Source organism: Mytilus edulis, chromosome 7 (assembly GCF_963676685.1).
Source record: "Mytilus edulis chromosome 7, xbMytEdul2.2, whole genome shotgun sequence".
Taxonomy (NCBI): Eukaryota; Metazoa; Mollusca; class Bivalvia; order Mytilida; family Mytilidae; genus Mytilus; species Mytilus edulis.
In genome coordinates, this window is record NC_092350.1 from 70,637,991 (window position 1) to 70,653,280 (window position 15,290).

General features: G+C 31.9%; 1 protein-coding gene and 1 long non-coding RNA gene across 2 annotated transcripts in view; one reads left to right on the top strand and one right to left on the bottom strand.

Annotated features, from left to right (window-relative positions):
* The window catches only part of LOC139482101 (uncharacterized), a 52,094-nt gene that overhangs the window by 13,030 nt on the left and 23,774 nt on the right, over positions 1-15,290 (bottom strand). Inside the window, exons 21-28 of the mRNA XM_071265764.1 lie at positions 15,030-15,053; positions 14,730-14,753; positions 14,130-14,216; positions 13,271-13,369; positions 11,761-11,862; positions 10,625-10,714; positions 1,775-1,799; positions 552-776 (exon numbers count right to left, since the gene is read on the bottom strand). Coding sequence (XP_071121865.1) covers positions 552-776; positions 1,775-1,799; positions 10,625-10,714; positions 11,761-11,862; positions 13,271-13,369; positions 14,130-14,216; positions 14,730-14,753; positions 15,030-15,053 — 676 coding nt within the window. The remainder of the gene's footprint in view (positions 1-551; positions 777-1,774; positions 1,800-10,624; positions 10,715-11,760; positions 11,863-13,270; positions 13,370-14,129; positions 14,217-14,729; positions 14,754-15,029; positions 15,054-15,290) is intronic.
* Positions 4,264-8,007, top strand: LOC139482097 (uncharacterized). Its single transcript, XR_011654770.1, has 2 exons — positions 4,264-4,573; positions 7,035-8,007. It is a non-coding gene; the product is annotated as an uncharacterized lncRNA (long non-coding RNA).

Consider the following 15,290-nt stretch of genomic DNA (forward strand, 5'->3'; position numbering starts at 1 on the left):
GGATGTATATTTATGCTGCCACGTCTGGTCTGTTTTTCCGTCAGATGTTTTCTGCTTTTGATCAATCTGATGTGTGAATCCTTATAAATGATTTTTACAGTTTTTTCTCATGTTGTACTGTTAAACTATGTCGCTGGAAAGGGAAGTTTTTTTTTGCTAGCAAACTAGTGTAACCCCTCTACGTTCTATATGCGTCTGTTCAAATTCAGGAGCATGAAGTTCGATAGTTGTCGTTGGATTATGTCCGTCAAATTTGATTTTCGTAAATGTTCTGTTATATATTAGGCCATTAACTCATTGTAAAGGTCCGTATGAGTGCCTGTAATTGTGCTTAAATCTGCTGAATTTTAACTTTTGTAGACAGTTGTCTCATTGGCAATAATACCACATCTCCTTATTTTTATAAAGTTTAAAAAGTAAATCAAAATGATGGCTTGAAGAATATAGTTTTGTACAAATGGTTTTTTTTTTCTTTTGTTAAAAAGGACTACATGTTAACTGAATTTAGGTTCTTAATTCTAGTTGCTAATTTTGTAAATGTTGCCCCTCACCTGGATCAATCAGTACCCATTGCTTTGTCTCTATATCAATACCACATCGTCCTTCGAGGAGAGAGATTCCGTCTGTAGGATGTCTCCCTTCCGGTATGCTATCACCAACTAGCAGCTTTACTAGAGTAGATTTTCCGACTGCAAATTGACCAGTTACCATGCATCGCATTTCATATGATTCGTATGTGCCTTTGCCCGTTAAACGGTTAAGCATATGGAAATTATCTGTAAAAAATAATAAAAATATTTTTTCCTTAAAAAATATATTTTGTGTAAAAAAAACAACAAGAAAACTAAATACGGTCAAAGCATTTTTCACCAAAATTTGCAGTATTTATTTTTCTTCCAAATATGGAAATAATCAAAAGGAGTAACGTGTTATTATTATGTCCAATTGAACGGACAATATTTCACTGCAAATAAGATAATAACCATTACTGAAAGTAAACCAATCAAATTTCAATCCCTGTTTTCCTCTGTACAAGCTTTAGTAACCATGTCACCTCATGTTTCTAAAATATTCTATAGAAACACTAAATAAATAAGAAAGTTGCTTTGAAACACCAAAGATATATATTTTTACAGCAATGAAATGTATATGTTGTGTACAAGATGTAAGTTTGTACAAATTATAATTTGTACAGGGTTTTTGTACAATTTATAAGATTTTTGACACTTACCTTTTTGCAACAGGTGATACAGATTTATCTTATAAAATGTACTAGTGTAATGTTTTAAATTCAAAAAAATATACTTCAACCTAACATTTAGTGCTATTCTCCTTGTCTTCAAACTGGAAATGAGGATACCTGAATGGTTTAAATTCTAATTTTATTTTTTTCCTTATACAATATTCATATCCATACAAAATCTTTTTGTGGTCTTATAATGTTTTTGTATCAATGCTCAGTATTAGACTGTATCATGAAGTTGTGAAAATATGACAGAAGTATGTGAAGCAAAAGACTGTGTGCTTGCATAATCAATTTTTGTTCAGCAGTTCATTAAACACTGATAACTTGTACAAAAATTCTGTACAAATTACAATTTGTACAACATTACAACTTGTACACAACATATATATATCATCATTAATAAACACCTCAGTTTTATCATTTCTTATGTTTTCATTGTTAACAGATCTGGAGATTTTCAGTTTTTTTTTAGCTAGCAGTTATATCATGCTTATATAAGTCAAGAATTTCAAGGATAAACGGACTTACCTTCTGGTTTCGCTATCATGGTAGTCTAAAAAAAAAGAATATGTGACATTTTAGCATTTGCCTTATAACAAATTGTTTAAAAGTTGAAGCAGCATTCAAGTTTAGGGAAAAATCAATTTCTGGGCCTATTTTGGCATTAAAGCTGATTTAGAGGCCATAAACAAAAATTCTCAAAACGTAATGATAAATATAATCGATCAATTTTTTTTTATAAATTGATCCTCCTTCTGAGAATAGGAATTGTGTACACTGTGCATGTTCTTCCGTCCATGATTCCTGTCAGATTTGGTTTAAATTACCCAAATGGAAACGAAGAGAGAATGAACATGCCACAAAGTTTGCCAACCCATACAGATTAGAACAGGAATGTAGAGGGTCTCCCAATAATGAATTCTGTAAAGTGTCATTATATTTCGTCGTTATCGAATTTTTGTCAATCTGTTAATCGGAATCAGAGATTGACTTGAGTGTTTATTTCATTTAACAAAGTATAACACATGAGGATCGTGTTTACGTTATAAGATGAATAACCATTCTTATCAAGTAACTAAAATGTAAAAGGGATGTGATGTTTACTCCATGGAAATAGCCAGTCAACGTATGAACGCAGGCAGGTTGATGCAGTTTAAAAAAATTGGCAATGATTTTCGGTGTTTGCATCCCAATCTAAATCTGACGTCGTTTTCTCAACTATTTGACACGTGATTGGCTAGAACGTTTCGTCGACGTCAATCTTGAGCTTGTCACGAACAGCTGATCAGGCACCTGGTTATGATAGAAGTCAGTGTCACCAGTTCGACAACAACACGTTAATATAGTTGTGTGTTGCTTATTTTTGAGGTACGTTAGTTTTAAATCATTTTAGCCTTCTGCCGAGGATCGTGGATAGTCATTTCATTCACGATTATGAATGTATCCTCATCCCAAAGGGTGACTGGGGTATAGAAATATGGTCACTTGGTCTTCTCCCGACCGGCAGTAAAACGCTTGCTGGAGTGGGGCGTCCGTTTGGCTGTGCGGGATGTATCAAGTTCGCAGTCACGTCCGTCAGAAGGGGACGTTAAATCCGATGCCTCGTGTAAAGAGAGTGCCACGCTCTTTGCACGTTAAGAACCCTTGCAACAACTCTTTGAGGGGTCCGTAGGTGGCCTGTTGCAAGGCAAAATTTCTGTCCCTATCCAATATACCCTCATTTTCCAGTGGCAGTCCAAATTTCCCCGACCATCATCCTAGATGGCCTCTATTACAACAACCTACCTATTGTATTTATTGTGAACTTGTTTTCGTCCTGAATATGCATGAAATATTTGCCACTGGACGTTAAGCAACCAACAATCAATCAATCAATGAATGTATCATCAATCCTTAATCTTAAGGCCTGTTGGCACGAATTGTCCCAATGTGCGGTTTTCCTCTCTGGTGCGTTTTCCTCGACGTATTTTCTTCTCTGTGCTTTAAATTGGTATGCGCTGGTTAAGATTGGGATTGTGGAACAGCAGTATTAAATCTGCCCGTTCTGTCAATGTAATGAGCCACTGTTTGTAGTTTGGCTTTTGTCTCTTCTGTGTTCTCGCCGTCTAGTCTCGTTAGCATAGTAGCTAAATTCAAGTTTCTGACCACGACCTCTTTGGATATTTGGTGTAGCATATCTTCTCGTTCGTTTTCATAGCAGGGACACTCCAGAAGGAAATATAGTCTGACGAGAAAGCTGCATGTTTACTTAAAAAATGTGGTTATTTACACGTTTCGCTGTCAACATGATGTGGGCAGTCTGTGGAAACTTCCTTTGAATTAAGTTTCCACGTTAACACTATTTTACTTGCTTATAAACATCCGATCTTCATTGACTATTGACTAAATTATTTTATGTCGACACTTTGCAGACTGACCAGGGATGCACACATGCGGGTCAAACATTCTTAATCATTAATGGTCAGAAACCATGATCAACCATGCAGAATTTGTTAAAGTGTCCGAGTACCATGCCCACCTGAGGTCCGCCACCTTTCCCCTATGCCTTAATTCCCCCTCCCCCCTCAATTTGTCTCGTGATGCATGTCATTATATAATTTATGTTTGGGGCAAACACCTTAACATTTTTTAAAGATGTATTAGGTATATTTGAACATGAATCTTTAGATCGATCTGATTACACATTCTAAATCATTTCTTATTCCAATTTATAAGATATTATAAAAGTAAAACAAAGAATTATTCAAAATATATGCATGCATGACTCTGTGCATCATACTAATGGCTATGGCTTGTCTGTATTTAATAAAATTGTGTAGGCAGGTACAAATATGACATGTTATGATATGTGAGAAATATTATTTATCATCATGGCCACAATTGATAAACAACTTTTCATTTATGGTTTTAAATCTGATGCTAAGTCATTATACTGTCATTTTAAATCATCCCTCTTAGTGTACATTTACTTTTTGTGTCTTTATTAATTTGTTCAGTTTTCTTATGTTTAGTTTAAAGGCATTATATTATATTTAATATTTATTTGTAATATTGATAATAATGTGTATCTGAAGTATTTGTTTCTTTGTGTAGATCTTTTTTAAAGTTTGACAAACTTGTTTTAAAACAATTTACATCAACAGATCAATCTTAATTGTGTTTATTTACAATCTGCAGGTGTGTATACATTTGAGTTTAATTGAAACCTGTCAATAAATATTGTTACTTTGTTTGCAGATTGATTTACACCTGGCACATATAAGTTGACAGTTAATGCATAAAGAGTGTAGTTTCTATAATATCAATATGAGGTCTACACAATTAAATGTAAGTATTAATTATATTATAATGAATGATTCCTGCTAGGGTCCTTCAGTTCTTTATTCTTTTTATACCATTTTCTATAATCTTTATCTATTTTTTCTCATTGATCTCTATTCTTTGTATTTTAACACACCAGCATTGTCTTTTAGGGGTCAGACCTATAATCCGACAGTCCCATAATCCGACAGTCCGATAGTCCCACAGTTCTATAATCCGACAGCCCGATAGTCCGACGCACGGTCACTTGTCTCTGAAAAGTATGCCTATATAGACATGGAACGTTTGTAAATTGGTATATTTTTTCACACAGAAAATTAACAAATCAGTCAGTATGACGTCTTGTACAGGACCGCAATAATCCCATACGTGTCGGAAATGAACAGAATCCGGGTCCGTTCACCTTAAAACATGAAGATAGTATAACGTATCCACTTGTAACCTACGGAAGATGTCAAGTTTAAATTGTTAACATTTACACCCTTCATCTTCCTGTTATGATGTGTCATCATTTAACTTATGATATTGTCACATAGTACTGATATTGTATATACATGTTTTCAAGGTCGAAAAAAATATACAACAATAACAAAAAAATGCAGTCTGATTTATCACAAACATTTCCCGAATGTAGTCTCTTTATTATCAATCTAATTAAAAATAAATCCTTTAATTGCTCCTGTTCTGATATGTATCAGAACAGGAGCAATTAAAAGGATTTAATTTTAATTAGATTGCTTTATTATGAGATTGGCCGTTCACCTTAAAACATGGTCGCTCTCATTCAAATTCGCCCCCTTTCACTTTCACACCCTACACGTTCTTACCAAAAGTCTGTTTGCACCCTATACGTTTGCTTTTGTTTATTATGAAAACAATGATAAACATATTTATAGCAATACTATTACTGCCCAATTAATATTCTAACCAAAACTCGATTTTTTTTCATTATTTCATAATAAATTGACATTCTAAAAACATTTTTTTGTGTTGATGGTTTGGTTAGATACTTACAATGACTATATATTTTTTTCATTGTTTCAAAATAAAGAGGCATTCTGGCAACGGTTTTGTGTTGAATAAATTTAAATCATGTTTTGGTTAGTGTATTTGTATTGCTATTAAAAAAAATGACTAGGGATGCTCAGGTCCTTATGATAATTTACATATAAGTGTTATCTATTATCAGCAAAGAGTTCAGGTTTTGGCAATCAGTAAACCAAAAAAATACTAGATAGTACAGCGGTTTATATTGCCATACAAGCTAGAGCAATGATGAGGTATTATAAATAGACGCAATTTAAGTTAAGATTTCATTCCAAATCATTAACTATGAAACCGTTCTGAACGTGGTTTTGCATCTTGACTGAAATTTGAGATAATGACACTATTCCTATTTTATCAAAACTAATAGCTCTTTTTAGAAAACGAAAGAAAAGATAAAAAAAAATATTGACACTTCTGTCTTATTCTATCCGAAGTAGTCGTTTCATATCTTCGGGGCGAAACCCCTCAGATATAAAAGCATACATCTAATACTTAATTGTGACATATCACATTCAACCAGATTATACGTTACATCTTGGAACAGTATATTTAACAATATATGTGCTCCTGCATGTTTACATGCATGCGCTTGCCTATGCACAAAATGTATGTAAACAGACATTCTCGTTATCAACATCGACATGATGATATAAGGAATCTTATATTAATTGTTCAAACAAGAAGGGGGGCAATACTTTTTGTGTTAACCTGTTATGGCCCTTTTCAAGGTGTTGTTAACTGTTATCTGAGATCAATTTAAGCTGTTAACTGTTTTCAACCCACTTTGTTAACTGTTATCAGCATTTCTGCATTTTTGCTGTGTTAACTGTTTTTGCCAAAATCGAGGTGTTGTTAACATGTTAAAGGACCCCGTATTGCCCTCCCTCAAGAAGGGATTTAATTTATATATCCCATTTCGATGCATTCCACGTCTTTTTAAATTTTAAACACTGCTCGTGTTTCAGCAGTATGCTAATACGCTTTTAAGAAGACAATCATCCTTTGCAGCAGCACGGCCTTTTATTTTTGCACATTTTGCCCATAAGGATTATAACATGATTGTATGTATTCTGTAAACAATATTCAGACCCTCAGGTTAGGTGTATAAGTTGTCTGGTGTATTTACTCACACCCACCCAACATTGCAATATTGATTAATAACAAATTGGCAAAGCAATGTGATGGGTAAATATCAGTTAAAATAAGTTGTACTTACAAACTTTATTGTACTTTGACAGACAATTCATCAATTAAACTTTGTGTCAAGTTTACTTTTAATTCAATAAATGTGTATTCCTTAATTATTAATAATAATTAAGGAATACACTATATGACAATTTTGACTGAAGTTTTCTATTTGTATCATAACATGAATATCAATTACTTTAAAATGTCACTAATTGTTTACATATTTTTTCAGTACATGTATGAAGATGTTGTTATACAAGTTAAACTATAGCCTAACTGAAACTTGAAGAAAGTAATCAGAGAAAAAGAGTGACCACTTGTTTATATGAAGAGTCAACACACACAATTTGTAACCATATATGGAGATAGTTTTAGATCTATGCATGACAAGAAAGTGAAATCAATGTTTTTAAGATAAAAGCTTGAGGACATATAACAAAACTATAACAATGCTGATTATGAAAACCCCATGAAATGTCACATACAACTTTTGGAATGCAGCAATTTTCAGTATGAGAACAAAAGGAAGGATTAAATTACTGTAAAAACTGACTCTGGAACATTGAAGACAAAGAAATAAAGGTTTTACATCAGAGGAAATGACTGTGCACTTCTTTCTTGAAGGATCAACACACAAAAGGAAAAGTGCATATCTTTATGCATCACTTGCAGTAGTTGAGATAATTTTGGATACACACAAAAAACTGTGAACTGAGTCAGAATTATAATTTAAACATCATATGTGGTACCTGCATGTACTTACTGGTACACGTATATATATTGTTATTTTGTAATTCACAACATTTTACATGAATATAGGAATATTCTTTGCATGTTACATGTGAAATAAAAAAAAGACAAGTATAGGAATAAAGAATTATCTATTACAACATTATCATATGAAAACCAGTAGGATGATATATGTCTACATTTATTATGGATCATGGAAACCCACAAGAAAGTATTGTACATGTATGGATTGTAATTATCAGTTTTAATTCAATGTGACATATGCAATGCTTTTTGTTTTAATTTTGAGAAAACTATTTGAAATGAATGAAAAAGTTATCATAAGTTTCTTTGACATTGAAACTTTTGAAATAGACATATATGTATTTAATAGGCAGATAATACTCATAATGAACTCAATGCTTTCACATGCATACAATTTTATTGAATAAACAAATAGTTTTATCTCAAGGAAATTACTTTTTTAATGTTTTTTTTTCTATAACAATTTACTGTTTTATACTGAAAAGACTGCAATGAATGAATGATGCATGTTCAACAAATGAACATAGCTCTAGAAATTCTTGCTTACATGCAGCTGATATAGTTTTAAAAAGACCCATTCACACATGTTATGTGACATTTATTGATCCTAATAATTCAGTGAACTAATTAGAAATGTTTTTAAATAAAAACATTTAAAAAACTTTAACAGGGCTGAGCAGATGACTATTTCTCATGAAACATGAGTTTGATGGAAGGGGCTTCATACTACCATTGCTTGGTGCTTGTTAAAGTATTTTTCCCTATCATGAGAATCATTTTGTTTTAGAAATACTGTTTTGCCGTTCGTCATCACGTTATTTTACTCTCGATTTAACTATGCCAAACCTTGGTAATCTAAAAGTCGTTAAGACCCAATGATAATCAAATTTAAGAAAGTAAACAAGATAATTTTATTTGCAATCGACACATATGACACACATGTGCAGTTAGAAATGAACATATGGTTACGAAATCTCTTTAATACAAAGTATAACGTTAGCGCATCCCCCCTTTTTTCTCTTCGTATGTACGGTGATACTTTAAAGATGCATTAACACCTCAAGAGTAAAAATAAATAAAAATAACATTATTTTATATCTTTAATGTGTCTATTTCCAGTCAAATTTATCAACATGTCGATTAATTCTTTCCCGGCATTTTTACACCGAAAAGGGGAATAATCGATCTGAATCAATTCAGTGTTTAAATGTCGCCGCGTAAGGACTTGCATATCATTTATCTATAAAGATCGCATTGGCACACCCCGTTAACATTTATTGATCTCTTTAAAACTTGGCATATTTATTCTTAGAAAGCTCATGAATACCAAGATTGCTGTTTCTTGTTTTTAAAATGAATACAACATTTAAAAATTGACAAGATAGTTGACTTTTGGTGTGGCCACGGTTGGATTGTATGTCACTTCTGTTATTTTTTATTATAAAAGGGCACATTTAAAGAAAGAAACAGCTGTTACGGGAAAGATAACATCTTTGTCAACCAAATACAACTTTATTTTCATTCATTTGTCTAGTTCTTTGGGGTGCGCCAGGCTCTTGAAGTTGGACGTTCAAACGCCATCTTTGAATGCTGGCCGTTACCATGGTAACCAGGTGGAGGGTTCTGAGACACCAGAAATTAAAACTTTGGATGATATAAGGGATGATAAAAATAAGTTCTGGGTAAGAAAGTTTCTAGACTAAATTCTAAATAATTTCAAATTTCATTGATTTTTATATAAATAAATAGCCGATTTACTCCAGAACAGCATTAACCTACCTGCGAACTGTCAGAACATTGTTTACTTGCAAGAAAAGGCTAAACATAACAAGAGGCTCCTATAAGACAGATGGACAAAATATGCCATTTTGATTAGCATGTTTGATCTTCGGGACTTTTATATGCACATACTAGCTGTTCTTTTTTTTTCAAACCATTTTTATTATTTACAGAAATTATATAAATAAGCACATATATCTTTTGAAACAGCACCAAAACTGAAAAAAGCATGTCAGTGGCAAGAATGAAAGTAATGTTATATTTTCAGAGTGAGTAGATTGAGTTAGGTTGGTTTTCTTTGCAATTTTCACTTTTTACAAATAGCTTCTATACTTGTTTCCGTGAAACAGCGAAGCACTGCAAACCAATTGGAAATTCAGAGCCTCTACTTAAACATAGGTTTTTAGATTTGTCTTACATATCCTGGGTAAATATATCTTGTTGTCGTACCTTTCTAACCTATTTACAATATGTGTCACGATAACTGCCAACACTTTTGTTAAAAACTTCCAAAATTCAAGGACTATAACGCAAAAGGAAAAGTATATAGATAAAATACTGCATACAATGTAACTTTTTTTTGTATTTTTAGATTGAGGGTGGACAAATTAATAAGAATACAAAAATTGGGGTCACATTTCGAGCTAGAAAAAATTATGTGAGGTGTCAACTTTAATTGCCGTTTACTAAGGTACCAGAATTATAATTTAATACACCAGACGCGCGTTTAAATACTACAGATATACTGAATTGAATGTTTTCTATGCAAAAGCCTACATGAGTAAATTAAGCGATTTGTTATATATGATAGTGATGTAATTGTTTGGATATTAAATCTGAAACGATTACACAGAAAAGTTAATCGTACCTAGTTCACTCAATTTGCACACATGTTGGTGGAAATTAAAAGGTTTGATTCGTATATACGTTTAACACAGTTTTACATAGTTACACAAAAATCGACTTTTGACTTGATGTTCACAATGTGTTATGTTTGCCAAAACTAAAAGAAGAAGTGATGTTTATACTAAGAAGATATCGGTCAATGGAAATACAAAAGCCATAAGACATTCAACAGATGAGCATACTGGTTTCAATGATTGTTTCTATCATATACCAACATCAATATTGAGCAACAAAGTTCGATTTGTCAATCAATACTATTAATTAACAAAAATGTTCTAATGACATAACTATAACTGTTTATAATCTTTATTTACATGTGATGTATGTGTAAATATCTGATTGTAAGTAAAACAAAAAATTTACCTCAAGGAAGTCCTTCACTATTTTCTTCTTTCTTTTTTTCTCTTTAGAGTCATTACTTTTTATTGTCACCAAACCATAGGGAGTTTGACCCTGAAATACAATCAATAACCTTTTAACATGTAATAGGATCCCAGTTATAGCATATAACTGATATTTAAAATGGTGTAGTGTTGTTATTACACAAGTAATGTAACTGAATGCAGATTTATTTGAAAGGGTAGGCTATATAGTTTGAATTTCTGTGAACAACAACTGACTGATTTAAATTATCTGGCGTCTGTACAGAAAATAAATTGCCTTATTTCTAGCCTTCATTCTTCCCCGGAGGTAGACATAGTGACCCTGTTGGCATTCAAAACAAAATTGTGCAACGGAATGCCGGTCATGGGGCACTGATATTGTACTTAGAAACTTCAAAACAAATACCTAACATGAAACAGAAGTCCAAAAGTGGCTATCAAAACTATTTATTGAACAGCACCCCATTTATTTACTATAATGTTCAGTGTGTTTCAATGAAGAACATAACTGGGTCCCGGTTCCACATTTAAATCTTTTTTTCTCTAACCATCTGAAATGAACTATAAGAGGAGATTGTTTTTCACTAGCACATTGTAGTGGTAGTACGGTGCCTTTATGGTGTATAATCGGAGGTATGCAGCTGTAATTAGTACGACTGTTTGTCGTGTATGCTGGCATTTATAGCCGTCGGTTGTTATTTAGTAGTTCGTGTTGATTTCAGTTTTTCAATTATTGTTTGACTGAAAGAAGGTGAACTGTATTTTTATTATGGTGAGAAGATTGGGAACAGTATATTTGTTGGAAGTATGTTACGTTTGATTGACTGTCAGTGTGTTAGAAACATTTGAGTGTCTTTAAATATTTCATCAATATTTGAATGGTTGTTTGTGGGTTTACAACTTTTAATTAGTTGTATGATCAATATTTGAATAGTTATCTGTGTGTGAAAAACGAAATCAATTTGGGTTGATATGACTTATGTTTACTATTGTATAATATGAAATAAAATGTTGTCATATATATCAATTTAAAAAGGTCACACACGATGGCTCGTAGAAAAGTTTTCATAATTAGGTAAATACTTATCGTGCATAATATCTAAGACTGAATTTTACCTTTCGTGTTTCCACCCAAGGACTGCATCCATGTCCTATCAACCATTTTGCTACTTCTATCTGTCCATTTTCAGCAGCATGATGTAATGCTCTTGCTCCATCCTATGAAAATAAATAAGCTATTATCATGAGGTATATATACAATATTAGGTCAATGTCCAGAAAGTATTAACTTTTTTGTAAGAGGCTGAGAAACTGGAGAAGGACGAGGTTCTATCAAGGACCGAGTATAAAAAAGTTTATATGACCTTATAGTGTTTTGATACTGCAACTTTAAATTAATACATTCATAGCTTTTTAAATTTAAACACAAATGTAAAACTTATTCATTTTCATCCCTTTATGAACCTCTGATTGTGGAGGAAGTGTTTCATGATGACATTGATATTATACAAAATATAGCTATGTTACTATATTTAGGGAATAAACACAGGTAGTTGCAGTATAAAATGATTCATTTGTCAAAAATCGTGTAATATATAAGGAAGATAAAAATACATTGCAAAGTGAAAAAAAAAATTATCTTCATGGAAAAATCTTCAATCTTATCTCATACATATCAAAGAAATATTATTTTCTGATTAGTTCAACATGACATGCAAAATAAGTTCAGACTTTGTATTGGTCTCGAAAGTTTTTGTTGTTCATACAAGTAGAAAATGATTTTGAATTGATTCATTATAATGATTAAAAAGACATCTGTTTTCAGGAAACATAAAAACGAGTTATATTTTGAGATTTGGCACAATAAACGAAGATACGTGAAAAACAAATAACTACCCACTTTTGGTATTTTTTACATATGACGTGGCTCTGTACTTATAAATCCCGTCATAGTGTAATTATGCCAATGTTTGTTTAGATCTTTGCTGGTTTTTATAGTGATTAAGATAATAACACAATGTTAACTACTATACCCCTATTTTTGACATTTCAACATTTGATGTCTGTTACACAACGTTGTCAATATAATGGAATTGTATCCGACTGTCATACAATAGTTATCAAAGGTGTGAGAGGCTTATCTACCTATAATTCCAGGTTTTAATCCACCATTTTTTACATAAGACAATGCCAGAACCAAGTCAGGAATAGAACAGTTGTTAACTATTAGATTGTTGTGTTTGAGCTTTTGATTGTGCGTTTTCATTACCAGTTTCCGTTTTGAATTTTCTTAAGAGTTCAGTATGTTTGTGGATTCACTTTTAACAGGTATTTGTTATTCAGATGCTTCACCTGTAAACTGTATACTTTATTTCGTCTGCATGAAATTGTCTCAAAACTTGCTCTCATAAAAATCAGATCTAAGCAAATGATTTTTCGCAAGACCATTACTATTTGCTTCAGTTTTACGTTGCGATGAATATAAAACCCGACTTATTATAATTAGTTATATTAAATTAGTATAATTTATTTTTGTCGTCTTCACGATCTGCTTGATACACAGCAAATATGTTTGATGTTTCAGATAAAAAGAGGGGTATGATCAGACTGAGGAGACAATTCTTACCATGTCTGTTGCCTCTAAATTACAGCCATGTGTTGCAAGATTACGGATGATCTCCATGTGCCCTTTGTAGGCAGCATGCATTAATGGCGTCTTACCAAACTATAATATATCACCATTTAACATACATCAATTTTTTTTTCTAATAAACTGGACAATGTTGAGTAATAAATATGAATAAAACATATATATCACACGAAATTGTGGTTTAAGCTGTATAAAACACCCAATCACGCTTGTATGTATCTTTCATAAAGGAGGGGCGAAAGATACCAGAGTGACAGTCAAACTAAAAGATCGAAAATAAACTGAAAATAAACATGAAAGCATACATAATGTTAACATGTATGTTGTAAAATGTTCGAACTTTCATGAGAACTGTCAAATGAAAATTCCTAAACAGTGATCATATCAAGAAATTTAGTCAAAACGAGTAAACTGAGTCTACAGCTTCCATGTTAGCCCCAATTTTCCTAGTTTTTTTTCACCTTGGGAGATATATGCTCCGTATGTAAGACGCTGCTGGAATAATGCTTCATAAATGGAAAACGGACATCTGGGAAGTTAGAATTATCTCCCTCGTCGTAAATCTTTGTTTCCAGCCGACCCTGTTTGTCAATTTTATACTAATCTTTTGTTTTTGCTGCCACTTGGTCTTTTATCAACTTACTTCGCTTAAGTATAGTTGGGAAATATGACATGATTTGTATACATATGTGTTGAATACAACAGTACCTGCAATTACCAATATTCACTCTGGTTATCATTTACAAGGACAAGGATGATATTTTTTTTATCTGTTTTTTCTTGTGCTTACTGTACCAGAAATGAATATAATTTTTAATATTTCTACTTCACTAACATCATCTGTACATTCCAAACTAGCGCCATTCTTTACGCATAATTCTACATCTCTTAAGTTTCCATCCGTAGCAGCTGTAAGAAGTTTCTGAAAGAAAATAACAGCTTTTACATTTCTTACTTGAACATACGAATGTATTATTATTGTAAAAAAAAAATAAGCTACATATTTATAGTTTCAATAGATTATATCAAATAAAGTGACTATTAAGAGGAAGTGACATTGCTGTCTTTAGTTTCAAATGTTTATTTAGAAAAACTAAAGACATGTATTGTGTATCAGTTTTGATATGGCCCTAGTTTTGCGTTAGTTTCGTGTAATTTAATTGTTGGTTTTCTATGGAGTATTTTGTAGACTGTTGATTTTTTTTCGTGTTTTTCCCTTTTTTTACCATGGTGCTGTCAGTTTTATTTCGACTTAAAAAGGTTTAATTGTCCCTATGGCATCTTCAGCCTCTTTCTCCACTGGAATTTTCAACATTTAATTTCTTCGAATTACATTTTTTTTTCACTCAGGTTAATACATACGTGCATCTTTGTTTTCAGTTTATAGACAGCAATATGTCCACATGATCATTGACATTTTTAAAGAACATTTTACCTTATTCCAACTTATCATTTTATCCTACAAAAGAAAAATAAAAATATTTTATATTTTTAAAGCTTTAAATTTTACAACAAATTTAAATCATTGTTGTAGGCATGTTGAAGAAATGTGGTAGTTTCAATTTAAATTGGCGGTTGATTTCTACTGACAGTTCCATAAAAATCGATCAAATTCAAAATATGATATGTGCATTGTTAAACAAGAATACTATACACTTGTTTTATTATGTACAGGTAAACAGACAATAACATGAATATAACATCAATTGAAAATTACGTTTAAGAAGCAACTTACCAAGCGCAAACTTGCCCATTTATCCTACAAAAGAAAGAAGACAATTGACATGTATCATTCAAGTTTGTATACATGAGTTTTAGTTTACCATGACAATGCTCATCCTTTTTGTAGGCATAATGTCGAATTCAAAGTTTCCCAATATTTTTAAATATAGATGGTGATTGAATCTGTTTTGCACAATAGTTTAAAATAGTTAAAATTTTAAACCTAAAATTATTACATATAAGTTATATTTTTTTATATTTTCCAAAAAAATGT